The sequence below is a fragment of the Oryzias latipes genome, chromosome 23, assembly GCF_053564925.1.
Source record: "Oryzias latipes strain Hd-rR chromosome 23, Olatipes_Hd-rR_3.1".
Taxonomy (NCBI): domain Eukaryota; kingdom Metazoa; phylum Chordata; class Actinopteri; order Beloniformes; family Adrianichthyidae; genus Oryzias; species Oryzias latipes.
This window is the reverse complement of record NC_136259.1, coordinates 390,001-409,457: the sequence shown is the minus strand read 5'-3', so window position 1 is coordinate 409,457 and position 19,457 is coordinate 390,001. Positions and strand designations below refer to the sequence as shown.

The 19,457-nt window shown below is 43.9% G+C and overlaps 3 protein-coding genes across 3 annotated transcripts in view; 1 reads left to right on the top strand and 2 right to left on the bottom strand.

Annotated features, from left to right (window-relative positions):
* Positions 1–218: 218 nt before the first annotated feature.
* alg10 (ALG10 alpha-1,2-mannosyltransferase) lies at positions 219–7,822 on the bottom strand. Its single transcript, XM_011492546.4, has 3 exons — positions 7,322–7,822; positions 2,868–3,065; positions 219–2,805 (listed from the first exon to the last, which is right to left on the bottom strand). The coding sequence occupies exons 1-3, from the start codon at positions 7,484–7,486 to the stop codon at positions 1,744–1,746; spliced, it is 1,425 nt and encodes a 474-aa protein (XP_011490848.1). The 5' UTR covers positions 7,487–7,822; the 3' UTR covers positions 219–1,743.
* Positions 7,823–7,960: 138 nt separating this feature from the next.
* On the top strand, positions 7,961–10,681 carry tprkb (Tp53rk binding protein). The gene is made up of 4 exons (XM_004084317.4): positions 7,961–8,101; positions 8,169–8,291; positions 9,185–9,361; positions 10,468–10,681. The coding sequence occupies exons 1-4, from the start codon at positions 7,961–7,963 to the stop codon at positions 10,549–10,551; spliced, it is 525 nt and encodes a 174-aa protein (XP_004084365.1). The 3' UTR covers positions 10,552–10,681.
* A 5,304-nt stretch (positions 10,682–15,985) lies between these two features.
* The window catches only part of LOC144989433 (putative threonine dehydratase), a 35,749-nt gene continuing 32,277 nt past the window's right edge, over positions 15,986–19,457 (bottom strand). Inside the window, exon 9 of the mRNA XM_078941874.1 lies at positions 15,986–16,325. Within this exon, the coding sequence (XP_078798000.1) occupies positions 16,272–16,325 (54 nt within the window). The 3' untranslated portion in view covers positions 15,986–16,271. The remainder of the gene's footprint in view (positions 16,326–19,457) is intronic.

Below are 19,457 nucleotides of genomic sequence, written 5' to 3'. Positions count from 1 at the left end.
GCTTTCTGAAATACCCCCCAGATTCTGATCCAGACTCCAGCTCAGACCAGGAAATCAGACGTTCATGGATCTATTTGTCTGCAGGTGGATGATCAGAAAGGGGCGGAGCAAGGAGCTGGTGGCCTCGTCCAGCGTATTTTCTACGATCTTCTTCAAACCAAGTTTTTTTGTCTGCTCCTGATTTAGGATTTGAATAAAGAAAAACTCAGAAATTCACATTTAAGCTTCATTTTCTTTATTTCCGTCTTCCATCATGGAAAATTAAAAAAAACACTATTTTTCATCAGAGTGGGTCTTTAAGCCCACCAAAGCCTAAAGCGCATAGTGGTGTGTCGTCTGCAGACTAACTCCTTCAAATTTTACTTTAGTAAAGAGGAACAGGAAACACGATCATTGATGTTCAGGGCAGCAGAACTTTAAAGGTTTAATAATCAGCTGGACGGAGAAAACTAGCTGAGGGACTCAGAACGTACCTGAAAACACAGCGTGAGGCGCCTCAGTCACAAGGACAGTTTATTGTCTCAGCGAGAATAATTCCATCATTTTTAAAGATTGATAATAAAAAACAAGGAACGACAAAAGTACAAACACCTGTAGTAAGGAAGGAGAAAAAATCCTGACAAAAACAAGGACCTGTCAAAATAATGTACAAAAAAACCTCAACTTTGAACCACTTTTACATTTTTAGCTTTAAAAAAATCTAGTAACAGACCAGAAAGTAAATCATCTTTTAAAGAGCAAATTCTGAATTTTTAACTATGTTCTTCTCTAAAAGAACAGAATTTGGCAAAATGAATGAAATAAAAAGGTACCGTATTTTCCGGACTATAAGTCGCACTTTTTTTCATAGTTTGGCAAGGGGTGCGACTTATACTCCGCAGCGACTTATATTCGAAATAAATTGAAATAAATACATTGTTAACCCTCCTGTTATGTTCATTTGTGAGGAACAGAGATGATGTTCCTGGGTCAATTTGATGTATGAGGTATGTTAAGTGTTAAGAGGATGTTAAGTGACTCAGAGAATCAGCAAACTTTTTTTTACAGTAAGATCTTGAAGGCCTAAACATAATATTCTATTTTCCAATGATTTCATAGATTCAGAAATTCAATAAAAATGAAAACTGTTTCTACAAATACAGGATGAAAACAGAGTATTAGTTGGCCAATGATGCTTCATGAAAAGAATAAATAAATAGGTTTGAGAAAAAATTACTGTGAAATTATTAAATAAACAGTCTGCTATGATTGTGTCATATAAGGTTGTGAAAGTTAAAATGCGACTTATAGTCCAGTGCGACTTATCTGTGTTTTTTTCTACTTTATAATGCATTTTTGGGCTGGTGCGACTTATACTCCGGTGCGACTTATAGTCCGGATAATACGGTAAATAAATGAATAGAACACATAAAGTCAAGGAAAACACAGATTTATTTACAGATGTGTTAGGAAAAAGATCATCAGCGTAGAAGAGGATCGCTGTTCTTCACTGGAAAAGTCTGACGGTGGACGTTTGATCAAATGTTTTTGGTCTTCAACCTTCACCGCCGCTCCCCAAACATCCCTTCATGTCCACAGAACCATGAGAAAGGATTCCTCCATGTCCACTTCCCACCCGACTCAGCCCGGCTACCCCATTGGACCGCAGAGATCCTTTAAGGAATGTCGCTCGTTTCCATGGAAACAGTTTTCTCCGGCATCCTTCAGCCTTGCCTAGCCTCTCTGGGATCTCCGATCTGCCCCTCACCACATGAAGCGCTGCGTTTCCACGCTGTACGGCCAGCGAAAGGTCTTGGCGATGAAAATGTAGATAGTGACGGCGTTCACCACCGCGTACAGCAGGAACTCCATGGCGAGGCGGGGCAGGGACGGCAGCGGCATGTGCAGGCGGTACATCAGGTACGGGACAATGAAGTACCTGAACTCCAGGAGCTTCTGAGGGACGGTGGACACCAGGAGGCAGCTGAAGAAAGCCAGAGTCCAGAAGAGCGAGCGCGATTTCAAGGAGTCCAGGAAATTCCAGCCTGCGTAGATGTACGCCGGAACCAGGAGGAAGCGGACCAGCTGGTGCCTCCGGAAGAGGTTCTTCCACACGTAGAAAGGGTAGTGGCGATTGTCTGCCAGCAGGTACTTGTGAACGTGAGTGAACTTCCACACCAGGAGTAAGGAGGCGGAGGCGAGGAGGAGGAAGAGCAGCGGCTGCTTCCTCACAGCCTGCAGGAAGCGGAGGACGCGCTGGAAACACAGCGAGACGGGGAAGGACAGGAGGAGGCAGAAGCAGAAGAAATAGAAGATCTGGGGGAAGTTGAGGCAGACCTCGTGACTCGCCCGGTCGCCCACCACAACCCCATCATTCCACACCACGAACGCCAGGAAACCCACAGCAACTGCAGCGTACGGCCAAGCCGCCAGCAGCACTGCCTTCAGGTGACCGGGGGAGGAGAGAAACTCTGCCGAGAAGTGCAGAACTCTCTTCACGCCACACAGCGACAGCGGCACCTGGGAGGGAGCAGACTTCTCCTCCCTCTTCTTGGTGTGCTCCACCCTCCAGGCCTCGTCCATTTTGGCGGCCACCACAGTCCCCGCGCAGAAGGCCAACCAGATGATGTTGGTCTGACGAAAAAGCACAGAGCAGACGCCGAGGAGCGCCGCGGCTTTGTGGCAGCCGTACAGCGTCATGAGGTAGGTGAAGAGGATGAAGAAAGTAGATCCGGCGTCTGTGTAGTACAGGAAGTTGAAGAAGTACAGCACGGGGAAGGCGGAGAGCGAAAGCGCAGACAGGACGCGGCGTGACGCTGTTCGGGTCTGGAAGACAAACAACGTTAGGGAACAAAATCAAACCCCAGTTACTGCCAATCAAGCTTTACCTTCTCCCGGGGGTGGAGCTTGCAGAGCAGCAGGTAGATCAGGTACAGGTTGCCGCAGTTGAAGAGCAGGTTGATGAAGCGCAGCATGGCGGTGGAGCAAACGACCTCGCCCGTGAGGTCAGAGAGCCACGCCACCGGCTTGATGATGCCCACAGAGACCAGGTACAGACCAGGGAGGGTGGTGATCATCGGGTCCCACTGTTCAAGGTTACACAAGAAGCTGTTGCCATGACAACATCCAGGTCAACAGAGCAGCTTACGGCTGATACTGAAGGAAAGATTCAGTTTTGGTTTAAAATCGGTTTTGTTTGGCTCCACCTGGTTACACCGGGGTCATCAAAAAAACTTAGGATGGATTTTGAGGTTCTTTTATTAGTTTATAAAAGTCTACATGGAGCTGGACCCTCATTTTTATCAGATTTACTTTTAGTCTATGACCCTCCCAGAGCCCTCAGGTCCACAGGTGCAGGTCTGCTGGAGGTCCCAAAGGTCAGAGCTAGAGCTGCACGATATGAAGAAAACTCACGATATGCGATATCAGTGATTAATATTGCGATAACGATATAATTTGCGGTATTTGAACAATTAGCAAAACAACCAAAAATATTATTCACATTCCATTACAACAGCTTAAAAATTATACTACAAATGACCCTTGTTGACGTAGGAGGCGAACATACAACATAATAGGGCGCCATCCGATCAGTTAACGTGAAGGGGTCCTTCTGATTGGTCAAATGCAGAAAGGGATTCTTTCAATCCATTAAACACTTCAAGCTGCTATAAGATTGTTTGGCCACATCTAAGGTAACCATTTATTGCAAATTTGCTGTCTTTTGCGACATGCATGTTGCACAGCTTGATATTACGATAACGATAAATTTGCGGTATATTGTGCAGGCCTAGTCAGAGCTAAAACCCTCCTTTCAGCACTGAGGCCCTCGCCTGTGGAACAGCCTGAGGACATGAGGCCTTCAGCCACTGTGGAGGTTTTTAAGAAAAAACTTAAGACACACCTTTTTAGTGAAGCTTTTACATAGTTTTGACTTGACTGACACATGTTTTTATTTGATTTTATAAAATTTTAACAGCTAATTTTATTTGTTTTTATTTTAATGGTTGGTTGGATGAGTATGTGTTGGGTTTTTGTGTGTTCTATTAATTCATTTATTTTATTATCATTTGCATTTATTTTTATAGCATTCTTTTTACTCTGTTTATTATTTTAACTAATATATATATATATATATATATATATATATATATATATATATATATATATATATATATATATATATATATATATATATATATATATATATATATATATATATGGTAAATGGCGTATACTTATATAGCGCCTTTCTTCCTACAAGGACAAAGCGCTTTACAGTCACACACACACATTCACCCACACATTCACACACTGGTGGCGGCTCCGCTGCCAAACACAGGCGCCCGCCTACCACCAGATGCAAGGTGGGGTTCAGTGTCTTGCCCAAGGACACTTCGACTCATGGGCGTGCAAGGCGGGAATCGAACCTACAATCTTACGATCATGGGTCGACTGCCCTACCGCTGCACCACGGCCGCCCCATATATATATTTTATCTTATTTGATTTCATTCGTTCTCTGGGAAGCACTTTGAGATGCTATGTAGGATGAAAAGCTCTATATAAATAAAGTTGAATTTAAATAAAAAAACTTGGTAAAGTTTATTAAAATAAAAAACAACAAAGCTACAAGCAGCGTTGCAGGTGATACGCACCCCCACTGTTCCCTTTTGACCCACTGTCACTGGCTAAGCCGCTACATGACCCTATACGCCCCATGCGACCCTATACGCCGCTACATGACCATATACGCCCCATGCGACCCTATACGCCGCTACATGACCCTATACGCCCCATGCGACCCTATACGCCTCATGCGACCCTATACGCCCCATGCGACCCTATACGCCCCATGCGACCCTATTCGCTGCTACATGACCCTATACGCCCCATGCGACCCTATACGCCGCTACATGACCCTATACGCCCCATGTGACCCTATACGCCCCATGCGACCCTATACGCTGCTACATGACCCTATACGCCCCATGCGACCCTATACGCCGCTACATGACCTTATACGCCCCATGCGACCCTATACGCCCCATGTGACCCTATACGCCGCTACATGACCCTATACGCCCCATGCGACCCTATACGCTGCTACATGACCCTATACGCCCCATGTGACCCTATTCGCTGCTACATGACCCTATACGCCCCATGCGACCCTATACGCCCCATGCGACCCTATTCGCTGCTACATGACCCTATACGCCCCATGCGACCTTATCTGCTGCTACATGACCCTATTCGGCCCATGCGACCCTATTCGCCGCTACATGACCCTATACGCCCCATGCGACCCTATACGCCCCATGCGACCCTTTTCGCTGCTACATGACCCTATACGCCCCATGCGACCCTATACGCCCCATGCGACCCTATACGCCGCTACATGACCCTATACGCCCCATGCGACCCTATACGCCCCATGCGACCCTATACGCCTCATGCGACCCTATACGCCCCATGCGACCCTATACGCCCCATGCGACCCTATTCGCTGCTACATGACCCTATACGCCCCATGCGACCCTATCTGCTGCTACATGACCCTATACGCCCCATGCGACCCTATTCGCCGCTACATGACCCTATACGCCCCATGCGACCCTATACGCCCCATGCGACCCTATTAGCTGCTACATGACCCTATACGCCCCATGCGACCCTATACGCCCCATGCGACCCTACACGCCGCATGCGACCCTATTCGCTGCTACATGACCCTATACGCCCCATGCAACCCTTTACGCTGCTACATGACCCTATACGCCCCATGCGACCCTATACGCCCCATGCGACCCTATACGCCGCTACATGACCCTATACGCCGCTACATGACCCTATACGCCCCATGCGACCCTTTACGCTGCTACATGACCCTATACGCCCCATGTGACCCTATACGCCCCATGCGACCCTATACGCCCCATGCGACCCTATACGCCCCATGCGACCCTATACGCCCCATGTGACCCTATACGCTGATACATGACCCTATACGCCCCATGCGACCCTATACGCCCCATGCGACCCTATACGCCCCATGCGACCCTATACGCCCCATGCGACCCTATACGCCCCATGCGACCCTATACGCCCCATGTGACCCTATACGCTGATACATGACCCTATACGCCCCATGCGACCCTATACGCCGCTACATGACCCTATACGCCCCATGCGACCCTATACGCCGCTAAAAGCTGCTACATGACCCTATAAACTGCTAGGTGCCCCTATACGACTCTGTATGCCCCTATACAACCCCATTAGCTCCTATATACCCCTGTACGGCGCTACACACCGCTACACCCCCTCATTCTCTCTCTGCCCCATGTCAGATGAGTTGAAAAACAGTTTTCAAATTGCCAGCTTTGCTGTTTGCTTCATCTTCATAGCAGCCGCCTACAGAAACACGAAGGGGGAAGGAAAATAACCAGCACTTTCTTTCCTCAATCATACTTTTAGAACCTGATTGGTTAAGGAACATTCATTCTATTTTTTTCTTACACTGAAAAATATTTTGTATTGGAAATCAGACAATGTTGACTGTTCCCTTTATATATTTTATGTTACCAAAATAAAAGCACAATGAATTTCCTGGATAAAAGCAACTTATATATGAGATCCAGTTGCAATGCTTAACATTGGGATCATTGAATAAACTGACTTTGCCCATTTTATTACAATGGGAGACGTACTGACATTCAGGTAGAGTTTTTTTCTAAGTCAGACTCCAAAAATAAAATGGAAAACGTGTTCCGGTAAAATATCAGGATATGTATCGTATCTTATTTGGAAGTGGACGGCTGCAGGGATACTGATGTCTTCAATGACGGGCTGCAGAGATGCTGCCAGCCCCCCCATTAATGAATACGTTCATAAACCGTCAATCCAACATCGGAGCTTCTAAACATTTGTAACGTCATCAATAAACAGCTCAGATGTTCAAATCCAAGACAGTTTGACCAAATTGAGTTTATTCGGTCTGCTGTGCTGCTGGACTGTTTGCTCACTTGGAAAAAAGTCAAAAAAATTACAACTTTAAATGTCGTAATTTTACTTTTCTGTGGCCCCAAAATTCTGAAAAAATACAAGTAAAACAAGTTTAAAAATATGTCATGATTCTTCACAATAAAAGACTTTATTTATGTTGTATTAGTTTTTGTCTAAGTAGTTCATGTGGACAGTGTTGCACTAATGCATTTGTCTGTGTCTGTCATGGACAACATGCCTCATCTGGACCTGACAGCAGCCTCATCTCTGACCTTAATCCCCATGATGGAGCCCCTCCCCCTTCATCAAACAAACAAACAAAGACAGTCTTTTACCTCGCTGAATTTTCCCTGGCAGTACTTCTGGGCTTGCGGAACATGGAAGATCTCGTCCATGTAAGCCTCCCTCTGCTCTCTGGTGACTTTGGAGAAGATCAGACACGAAACCAAGAAGTTGGTGCTGCACAGAGCAGCGAACACGTAGCCTTCAAACTTCTCCATATTCGACCCGGAAACACGCAAAAGCGACTACGAGCACAAAGCTAGCGGTGATAAAGCTGAGGAAGGCGCATCAAGACTCAATTTATGTTTAAAAACCAAAGAAAAATGAAAGAATTTAGAAGGAAAAGCTGTGAAACTGTCCCAGGAGAGTCAACGGAAGAGCTGTCGACAGCTGGATGTCCGTCGCTTAAAAACGTTCGAATTGCTTACATAAATAGTTCCCCCTGGTGGATTTACAAGTTATTTATTTTCACTAAAAACGCAAAATGTATCATGTAGATATTTTCATATTTCATATAGATTAAGAAAAAATTCACAAAACCGAATACAGTCAACGGGACAGAAAAATGGCAAAATGAGATTTTGGAGCGGTGTAACAGCGAAACGGTTCCGCCGGAACCCCGTCACACGGAGCTCCATGCCGGTTGTTTTTTTGTAGTTTTCCAACCTTTTAGGTCCTAAATAAATACACACATGCATTTCACACAAAAGCTGGAGCTTTTCCCTGAGCAGCACGTGACTCAGATGCTTTTTAAAGACGTAAATAACGCGGCGGAGCTGAGGCAGGACGCCGTGGAGGGGAACATCCACGCCGCTCTCATCAACCCGACCATGGTGAGCACAGAGCGGTCAAACATGCTGCTATGCCCGGTGGGTTGACGCATTCTGCTTCCGTCTGCAGCTGCTAAGTCCTTTCCAGGCGCTGCTGGCTGCAAATAAAGCCATTCATTCACAAAGCATCGGAAAAATGAAGACGAGAAGTTTGAACTCGGAGATCATCTTCAACCTCTCACCGACCAATAATGTGAGTCACGTGACCGAGAGCAAACACTTGATTTCCCTGTCAAGACAAAAACTCTGGGCTACAGTTGGTCTGCTCAAGCAAAAAGTCTGTTTTCTCCTTTTAAATAGAATGATGTTTATAAGTACTAAATAATACTGTGAGGAACAGTGATCTACTAGTTTGTTCATCTAGTTTTATTCAATGATTAATCCTTTTATAATGAACTTCTCAAATACTATACAGTAAATAACTTCATATCTTTACACTGGATGAAGCACTAAGCAGTTCTATGAGGGAATGGGCATCTACGGCCTGCAGGAACAGACTTTAAAGATCCACCTGTGCGTTTGCTCTGAGGCCTCCAGGATGAAGCAGCAGACGGTCGTGGAGAAACAGAAGAAGGTTTTCAGTCGGTGGAACTGAAGGACTACCAGAAAGCAGCGTCTTTAGAGCTCTCAATGATTGACACTTATTCAGACTCACACATGCCACCAAACATAAAAACAAAACCAGAAAAACAGGAAGTTAGTCTGAGCTGCGGCTCCTCTTCGTCCTCTCAGCTGATGGTTCAGTCCATCAGTCACTGGGCTCAGCTGATCCTCCGTAAGGTTGGCCTGTAGAAGTAGAGTTTGGAGAAGGTCCTGTCATTTCTCTTCTTTTGAAGAAGGGGGGATGGAGGGACCGCATCCAGACAACACCTGAAGTCTGGAGCCGGACTTCAGAATCTAAGCAGCTCTAAGTTTAGTTGGACAGACAGAAGCCTGAAGTGGACCTAAAAACCTGGATGTCTGCAGCAACATCAGTTGGTTTCACTGAGGGGGGGCGCTAACCTTTCAACAGCACCACTGTTACATAAACCATGGATTGTTGTCTCATTAGGGTCACTCAAACGTTGATCCTGCTCTCACCTGCAGATTTCAGAGGCCTTCAAACGCTTCGGGATCTCCCATCAGGACCGCTCCCTTCTGGTGGTCGTGGTTCACAGCAGAGACGACTCCGAGGTCTTGTCCCACATCGCCATCAGGGTGGACGGGCAGGAGGTCCCAGTGGAAGAGTTTTCCTCCTTTTCGGATCCTGCAAAGATCAGAAAGGTTTTCCTAACGTCTGCTGGGTTTTTGTGGGAATGACAGCAGGTTTCCATCAGAGCTTCATGAGTAAAGCGTGAAGAAAATGGAAGAAAGAAAACAATCCGACTCTATTGCTGACTTACTTTAAAGATAAAACATTCATTCAAATACTTGATTGTGATTGAATTGCATAAGAAAAAAGATTTGTGTTGACTTTGATTGCAGTAAAAATCTGGAGAAATGAGCTCAAACCCTAAAGATCAGATGAGAAGTTTCTCTAGTGTCAAAGTTTTCCTTGAAGGTTGGGAGAATTTCCGTGTGGAGTTTGAAAAAAGCTGTTTGCAACATTTCAGCTCAGTTTTTCTGCTGAGCTGCAGCAGAGCTAAACGGATCCTCAAAGCGGCTTTGGATTCAGATTTCTGCTTTTTAAACGTAAAGTGCATCAAGGCGCACACAATTAAGCGGTCGATTCCAAATATCTGAATCATTTTCAACAATAGAATAATACTTTTACAACATTCTAATTAAGAAACGAATTTAACTTGGAGTGAAAAGAAGACGTAAGTTTAGTTTGAAAAATCAGGGTTTGACCCTAAAATGTAACAGAAACGCTGAAAATCCTTCTTTTATGGATGAATGTTTCGTCATGTCACAGTTCCAGTCATGACTTTTTTCATGTGGGGTGGGTGATGTCACAAATTCAATAACAATAGAGTACAGAAAAAAACAGACTGTCAAACACGGTGGAGGGGTCATCATGGGTTTGTGGTCTTGGTTACTTGAACACGTTGGGAGGAAGTAAAGGTGAAGGAGGAAGATGATCCAAAACATGGAGCCTTCATCAAATTCTAGACGTCGTTTCCACGGCGGTTGTTTGGGATGAACTGCAGAGAAAAGTCAAACCTGGAATGTCTCTGCTGTAAAATATGAGGAATATTTACTTTTTGTAGCATGAATTAGTGTTTCCAGCTGTTATTTTGTCAGTCTGGGTCCATTTTCCATATCCTAAATAATCCCATTTCCAACATTTTTAGAGCTGATTTAGTGCCGTGTGTCTTCAGCTCATGTTCTGAACGTCTTCCTGTTGTCTTTCTGTAACGTGGCGTTTCTGCCCCCCCCCCCCCCCACAGCTGTACAAAGTGAGTCCTCAGGAGGAGAGCGGCGGCCTGCTGGACGCCGTCGTCTGCAGGATGGCCACTAAAGACGTCATGTAGAAGAACACAAACTTTACTTTTCCCACATGACTCTGGTTTTCCAATATTTTCTTCACAAGAAAAAGAAAACGCTTCCAAAGCTAACATTGGATTTTTCAGTTGTCTGTAATAAACAGTTTTTTTCACAAAATGTGGTCTTTTCTGTAAACTGGTTTTCTGGTCAAACTGGACCAAAGCTAAAACGTCTTGAGGCCGTTGGCTTCATTTGCAGCTGTGGTTCAGAGATGAATACTGTTATTGTTTCAGAAGGACCAGAGTCGTAGATCCAGAACATTTCATACTAAATATAAACTCCTGAACATGCAGTCATTCTGTCCTTACACTGATATAAAAAGGTCTCAGCTTCAGTCAGACTCTGTGGTTTGAAACCAACACATTTACATGCTTTTATTTGGAAAGTAACCCACTTTTTAGTTTAAAACAAAACTTTTTAGCGACTGGAAGTGATAAACGTTCCAAAATCCTTTACTGTAGTGTTTACTGTCCACGCTAAATGCAAAAGAATCTAGAAGGAGCTGCATTTCCAGAAGAACATCAGTCTTGAATGTTATACTGCTGAATGAAAAAAATGAATCTTAGAGGGTCATAATTTTAAAAAATAAAGAAATCATCAAAGTCGACATAAATAAAGTGAAAACAACACAATAACAAAAAAGCTATGTTTGTGAAAAATGCCAAAGCCGGGTATCGAACCAGCGAGCTTCTGCTCCAAGGATTCCCCATTTATTTCAATGGAGGCAGAAATCCTGGAATATCTGGAAAAGTTGAAGGATTTAAAGGACCAAAAGTCAGAGCTGGAAAAAGCTGAAAGAGCTGAATATTTGAATAGTTGGATGGTTGAAATAGATGAAAAACTTTAGGAGGAGTTAAGGGACAAGAAATGATGGAAGATTCCAGAATAAAGAAAGAGAAACAGGAAAACAACCGGATGAAAGACCGTCTGCTGTCAATCACCACAAATCTAAATCTGTCCAACTGAACAGGATCTTATTGACCAGCTTAGATCAAGGTCCAGATGTTTTTAAATCACTGCAGTGAACAGAACAAAATCTCTTCTCAAGCATGGTGGTGGAGGTATCATGATGTAACCATGTAATCAATCAATCAATCTTTATTTCTGAAGCACTTTTCATATAAAAGTATAACACAAACTGCTTTACATTAAAACTAAATAATATAAAACAAGCATGAAAATTAAGAAATAGAGGCCCCCCCTCCCCGTACCCACACACAGCCCCCCACTCCTTTCACACCTCCCACCCCCCTGACAGTCCCTGAAAGGCCAAGACTTTGAAGTCTGTTTACAAGGATCAGGTGATCAACAGTATCAAAAGCTGCGCTTAGATCTAGTAGAACTAGAACTGAGATCTGACCTGAATCAGAGGCACACCTGACATCATTAACGATTTTTAACAAGGCTGTCTCAGTACTGTGGTTCGTTCTAAAACCAGACTGGTTTATCTCAAAAATGTTGTTTTGAGAGAGAAACTCATTCAGCTGAATAAAAACAAGTTTTTCTAAAACTTTACTTAAAAAAGGCAGGTTGTAGTTTTCTTCAGTAACGGTTTCACCACTGCCGTTTTAAAGGCAGCAGGAAAAATACCCGTCTGTAGAGAGGAGTTCATGATATTTAAAATCTCACTCAAAAGACCCGTAAAAGGATTTAAAAAGTGAAGTAGGGATGGGGTCTAAAAAACAAGTTGTTGGATTAACCTGGGAGAAAACTCAACCAAGTGTTGCAGCTTCAACCAGGTCAAAACTGTCCAGTGCTTCCTCAGGTCAGATCAAGCCATCATTACCAATAGAGAGGCTTTTCTGTCCATTTATGATGTCAGATCTGACAGAATCAATCTTGCTCCTGAAGTGGTCTGCAAAGTCCTCACACAATGAGGCGGAGGCTGGCATTGTGTTTTTGTTCCCATTGGAGTGGATCAAAGACTCAATTGTGGTGAAAAGGACTCTGGGGTTATTTTTATTTACAGAAATGATGTTCGCAAAATATGAATTTCTGGTCTGTTCTACGGTTTGATTATATAGTTTTAGTTGGTTCTGGTATAGTTGATAGTTTATTTCAAGTTTGTTTTCTCCAAAGTCTTTCAGCAGATCTACAACGTCTCTTCAATTGTTTCATTTCCTCAGTTCTCCAGGGGGGTGTGGGTTTGATTCTTATCTTCTTAGATTTTAGAGGAGCAACTGAGTCGAGACTGGATTTTAATTTACTGTTAAAACTGTCAACAAGTAGATCACAGGAGGCTGGTAAGACAGGTGGAGAGTGGGAGCGAACAGATGTAATAAACTTTTCGACCACCTCAGGAGTCAAGTAGTGTTTCTTCACCGTTCTCACAGAGGTCTCCTGCTTTCTAAAACCAGTGATGTTAAGAAGCACACACTAATGGTCAGATACAGCCAGATCCACAACAGCGGACACACTGGTAGGTAAACCATGACTGATGATGAGGTCAAGAGTGCGCCCCCTGTTGTGAGTCGCTGCATGACGTGTTGTTTAAAATCAAGAGAGGAGAGCAAGTCCAAGAACTGAGTGGTGCAATAGTCCAACTTCCTGTCTACATGCAGGTTAAAATCCCCTGTTATTATTATTATGTTAAAGGAAGTGTGGACAGATGCTAAAAACTCAGAAAACTCCTCAATAAAAACAGAGCTTGGTTTGGGTGGTGTGTATACTGTGATGCATAAAACTGGAGGGCTGTTAAAAACAAAGGCATGATGTTCAAAGCTGGGGTACTCATCTAATGTAATCCGCTTTACTGCAAAGGAGTTGGACATTATAGATGCAGTACCCCCACCCTTTTTGCCCTCCCTGGTTGAAAAAACTAAGCTAAAATTGGGTGGAGAGGCCTCTGTGAGAACAGTAGATGCATCCGTGCTCAGCCATGTTTCAGTTAAAAAGAGTCCATCAATATTATAATCTTGGATAAAATCATTTATGATAAATGTTTTGTTAGACAAACATCGAATGTTAAAAAATGCCTTGTTAACCCTTGTGTTATCCTATGACCCCCCCTCATTGAGGTGTTCTCCCTACCATGACAAAGGTGGATAAAGGTGGAAAGATTTCATGTAATCCATGGACACCAGTGAAGATCACAAATCATTGAAGAAAAAAGGTTCAGAGCACTGTCTAGTGGGTCTAGATGACCCACCTCCCAATGTTAAAGTGCCTAGGATAGAACAAGGGTTAAAAGAGGGGTGCCAAATGTTATCCAGGCTTTTTCTTTCACAGCTCCATTCCGAGATACGGAAGTCTTGGTGTGGTAGAAAGTTGTTGTGCTGCAGCAATGGAGCACAACAATGACTCACATGCTGCAAAACCTGGTCTCAATCAGCCAGTATCTGTGTCTGAAATACAAAGTAGAACCTGTTTACTGTTCAAATACAGTGGTGGACAAAATAGTTGGTCCCCCTCAGTTTAAGAAAGTCAACAATGTTCACTGAAATGACTTGAAATGTTCAAAAGTAACAATAAAATAAAATGTATTGAAAATTAAATCATCAATATCAGACATTACTTTTAAGTTGTTGATTAACAGAATTATTAAAAAAAAACAACTAATGAAATAGGGCTGGACTAAAATGATGGGACCCATAACTTCATATTTTGTTGCACAACCTTTCAATCCCTGCAATGAAACGGTTTCTGTGTTTGTCAATGAGCCTCCTCATGAGCAAACTGCTCCAGTTGTCTCAGGTTTGACGGGTGTCTTCTCCAAATGGCGTGTTTCAGCTCCTTCCACTGATGTTCAATGGGATTCAGATCTGGGCTCATAGAATCCACTTCAGAATAGTCCAAGGCTTTTCTCTCAGCCATTCTTGGGGGTTTCTGGCTGTGTGTTTTGGATCGTTGTCCTGTTGGAAGACCCATGACCTGCCACTGAGACCAAGCTTTCTGACACTAGGCAGCACATTTCTACCCAGAATGCCTTGATCATCTGGAGATTTCATTTGACCTTCACAACTTCCAGACACCCTGTGGCAGATGCAGCAAAGCAGCCCCAAAACAGAACTGAGCCTCCTCCATGTTTCACAGTAGGGACAGTTTTCTTTTGGTTGGATGCTACATTTTTGAGTCTACCAACATAGAGCTGATGTTTCTTACCAAAAAGCTCCAGTTTTGTCTCATCATTTTCCCAGAAGCTTTGTGGCTTGTCAACATGCATTTAGCAAATTCCAGTCAGATTTTTTGATGATTTCCTTTCAACAGTGGTTCCTCTTTGGTCGTCTCCCATGAAATCCACTCTGGCTAAACAACCATAAATGGTGCGATCTGACACTGATGTACCTTGATCTAGGAGTTCACCTTTAATGTCTTTGGAGGTTGTTCTGGGCTCTTTGGATACAGTTCCAACTATCCGTCTCCTCCATTTGTCATCAATGTTCCTCTTCCATCGTCCAGGGATGTTGGCTACTGTCCCGTGGGTCTTAAACTTCTGAATAATATGTTCCACTGTGGTCACAGGAACTCCAAGCTGCTTAGAGATGGTTTTATAGCCTTTACCTTTACCATGTTTGTCTATAATTGTGTTTCTAATGCCCTGGGACAATCCTCTCCTTTGCTTTTTGTTGTCCATGTTCAGTGTGGTACACACCTTTTCACCAAACAGCAACATGACTATTTGTCTCCCTTTAAATAGGCAGACTGACTGATTCCGGGTTTGAAAACAGCTGTGATGTCAATTAAAGGACATACCTGAGTTCATCATGACCCGCTGGGCAATTAGTTCTCAGTCTTATTTCATTAGTTTGTTTTTTTAATAATTCTGTTAATCAACAACTCAAAAGTAATGGCTGATTTTGATTATTTAATTTTCAATACATTTTAATTTATTTTTACTTTTAAATAGGGATGGGAATAGAAGCCCCATGAAGCCTCATTGGGGTTCATGTATTTGTGCCGGAAAAATGAACCACCCATTCAGGGCTTTGAAACCACACAAAACAGCGCCATCTGGTGGCGGACTGGATGCATATCGACATATGCTTCAAATAAGCTTCTTGTAACACTTCAATGTGGAAATGGTGATGAAAAAACGTGAAACAAAACCTTGTTGTTCATGATGATTAGAAAAAAACAACGTAAAACACCACATGTGACGTTTTCGGTGAGAGGTGCTTGACACAGCAAAACACACATTACATGAAGAAAATAAACGCAAAGCAAAAGAATATAAAAAATAAAATTGTCAATCACTGGGCTTGAATTCAGGACCTCTGGATGGATAAAGTTTCCCTTAAGGAACAGCAATAAGACTCAAAGAAAAGTGACGACAAACACGTCATGCTGCTGTCAATCACTCTGATGGAGGTCGTGGTCCGGTAGGTTTGTCTAATGGACAGACTCCATCAATAGCAGGGGATACAGTGGACCAAAAATGTCAGTGAAGGTTGAAAAAATTCAGTTTCCAGTTACATCTTCATCTTCTTTCTCAACAATGACACTGTTTTATTGATCAGACATTAGAAACACAAAAGGCTGTAATGGAACAGTCGTTTGATCAATCGCTGTTTCTAAGATTTTCATCCGGGAAAGTTGGCGAGTTCGTCTTTTCCGATGTTCCCGCCGCTGAGGATGCAGACAACCTTCTTCCCGTCCAGGTCGGGAATCTTCCCGTTGACGACGGCTGCAAAGGCGGCGCTGCCCGACGGCTCCACCACGAGTCCAGCCTTGTAGAGGGAGGAGACGGCGTCTTTGAGTTCCTCATCGCTCACCAGGACGATCCGCTCCACAAAGCGCCGGCACAGCTCGTACGGCAGCCTGCCTGAAGAGCAGAGCAGCAGAACACATATGGAAATGCACAGTGAGGGTCCTGGTTCAAATCCCTGCAGGGACCTTTCTGGACGGAGTTTGCATGTTTTCCTCGTGTGGGTTTCTCCAGGAACTCTGGCCTCCAGTTGTGAGGTATAGGAGCCAGGGTGAGAATGGGTTTTGTTTCAGCTTTTATTTTGTTACTTCCTGTATCTCACATGTCCTCTCATTTCAGTTGTCTTGACCTTCCCTCAGTGTGTTCACCTGCCCTCCCTGATGTGCGCACCTGTTTGTAATTGTTTAATCTATCCTCATGCTTATAGTCTGCGTCTCCCCTGCACTTGTTGCCAGATTGTTTTGTGCTGTTCACAGAGTTACATGAATCTTTTGGCTTAAGAGCAAATTGACGATTAAATTCAAGTTCTCATTGGAAGATCCTGCGTCCTGCAATTTTGTGTCTACCTCATATCCTGACACCAGTCCAAGAACACACTGCACAGGTGAACTCGTGATTCTGAGGTGTCCCTAGATGGGACTGTGAGTGTGTTTATGTGGGTGAGTTTGTGTGAGGGAGTGTGTGTGAGGGAGTGTGTGTGAGGGAGTGTGTGTGTGAGAGAGAGAGAGAGAGAGAGAGAGAGAGAGAGAGAGAGAGAGAGAGAGAGAGAGAGAGAGAGAGAGAGAGAGAGAGAGAGAGAGAGAGAGAGAGAGAGAGAGAGAGAGAGAGAGAGAGAGAGAGAGAGAGAGAGAGAGAGAGAGAGAGAGAGAGAGAGAGAGAGAGTTTGTGTGAGACTGTGTGTGTGTGTGTGAGAGTGAGTGTGTGGTTCAGGGTGTACCTGCCTTCACCCAACAGTAGCTGGGATAGACTCCAGCAACCCCGTGATCCCCGTAGGCGTTATGTGTGTTCTATGGATGGATGATGGATGGATGGATGGATGGATGGATGGATGGATGAAAGGATGGATGGATGAAAGGATGGATGGATGGATGATGAATGGATAGATGAAAGGATGGATAAATGGATGGATGGATGATGGATGGATGAAAGGATGATGGATGAAAGGTTGGATGATGGATGGATGAAAGGATGGATGGATGAAAGGTTGGATGATGGATGGATGAAAGGATGGATGATGGATGGATGGATGATGGATGGATGGATGGATGATGGATGGATGGATGGATGGATGAAAGGATGGATGGATGAAAGGATGGATGGATGATGGATGGATGGATGAAAGGATGGATGGATGATGAATGGATAGATGAAAGGATGGATAAATGGATGGATGGATGATGGATGGATGAAAGGATGATGGATGAAAGGTTGGATGATGGATGGATGAAAGGATGGATGGATGAAAGGTTGGATGATGGATGGATGAAAGGATGGATGATGGATGGATGGATGATGGATGGATGGATGGATGATGGATGGATGAAAGGATGGATGGATGAAAGGATGGATGGATGATGGATGGATGGATGAAAGGATGGTTCGATGGATGATGAATGGATAGATGAAAGGATGGATAAATGGATGGATGGATGATGGATGGATGAAAGGATGATGGATGAAAGGTTGGATGATGGATGGATGAAAGGATGGATGGATGAAAGGTTGGATGATGGATGGGTGAAAGGATAGATGGATGATGGATGGATGAAAGGATGGATGGATGATGGATGGATGGATAGATGGATGATGATGGATGGATGATGGATGAAAGGATGGATGGATGATGATGGATGATGGATGGATAGGATGATGGATGAAAGGATGGATGGATGGATGGATGGATGAAAGGATGGATGGATGATGTATGGATATATGGATGGATGGATGGATGGAAGGATAGATGGATGATGTATGGATAGATGGATGGATGATGGATGGATGGATGAAAAGATGGATGGATGGATGAAAAAATGGATGGATGAAAGGATGGATGGATGGATGGATGATTGATGGATGGATAGATGGATGGATGGATGGATGATGGATGGATGGATGATGGATGGATAGATGGATGGATGGATGGATGGATGGATGATGGATGGATGGATGGATGATGGATGGATGGATAGATGGATGATGATGGATGGATGATGGATGAAAGGATGGATGGATGGATGATGGATGGATGATGGATGGATGGTTGATGGATGGATGGATGATGATGGCTGGATGATGGATGAAAGGATGGATGGATGGATGGATGGATGGATGGATGGATGATGGATGGATGATGGATGGATAGATGGATGATGATGGATGGATGATGGATGATGGATAGATGGATGGATGGATGAAAGGATGAATGGAGGATGGATGGATGATGGATGGATGGATGAAGGATGGATGGATGATGGATGAATAATCGATGGATGGATGAAATGATGGATGGATGGATGGATGAAAGGATGGATGGATGGATGGATGATGGATGGATGGATGGATGATGGATGGATGATGGATGGATGGATGATGGATGGATGGAAGGATGGATGGATGAAATGATGGAGGATGGATGGATGGATGATGGATGGATGGATGGATGATGGATGGATGGATGAACAGATGATGGATGGATGGATGGATGATGGATGGATGGAAGGATGGATGATGGATGGATGGATGAATGGATGATGGATGGATGGATGATGGATGGATGATGGATGGAAGGATGATGGATGGATGATGGATGGATGGATAGATGGATGATGATGGATGGATGATGGATGAAAGGATGGATGGATGATGATGGATGATGGATGGATAGGATGATGGATGAAAGGATGGATGGATGGATGGATGGATGAAAGGATGGATGGATGATGTATGGATATATGGATGGATGGATGGATGGAAGGATAGATGGATGATGTATGGATAGATGGATGGATGATGGATGGATGGATGAAAAGATGGATGGATGGATGAAAAAATGGATGGATGAAAGGATGGATGGATGGATGGATGGATGATTGATGGATGGATAGATGGATGGATGGATGGATGATGGATGGATGGATGATGGATGGATAGATGGATGGATGGATGGATGGATGATGGATGGATGGATGGATGATGGATGGATGGATAGATGGATGATGATGGATGGATGATGGATGAAAGGATGGATGG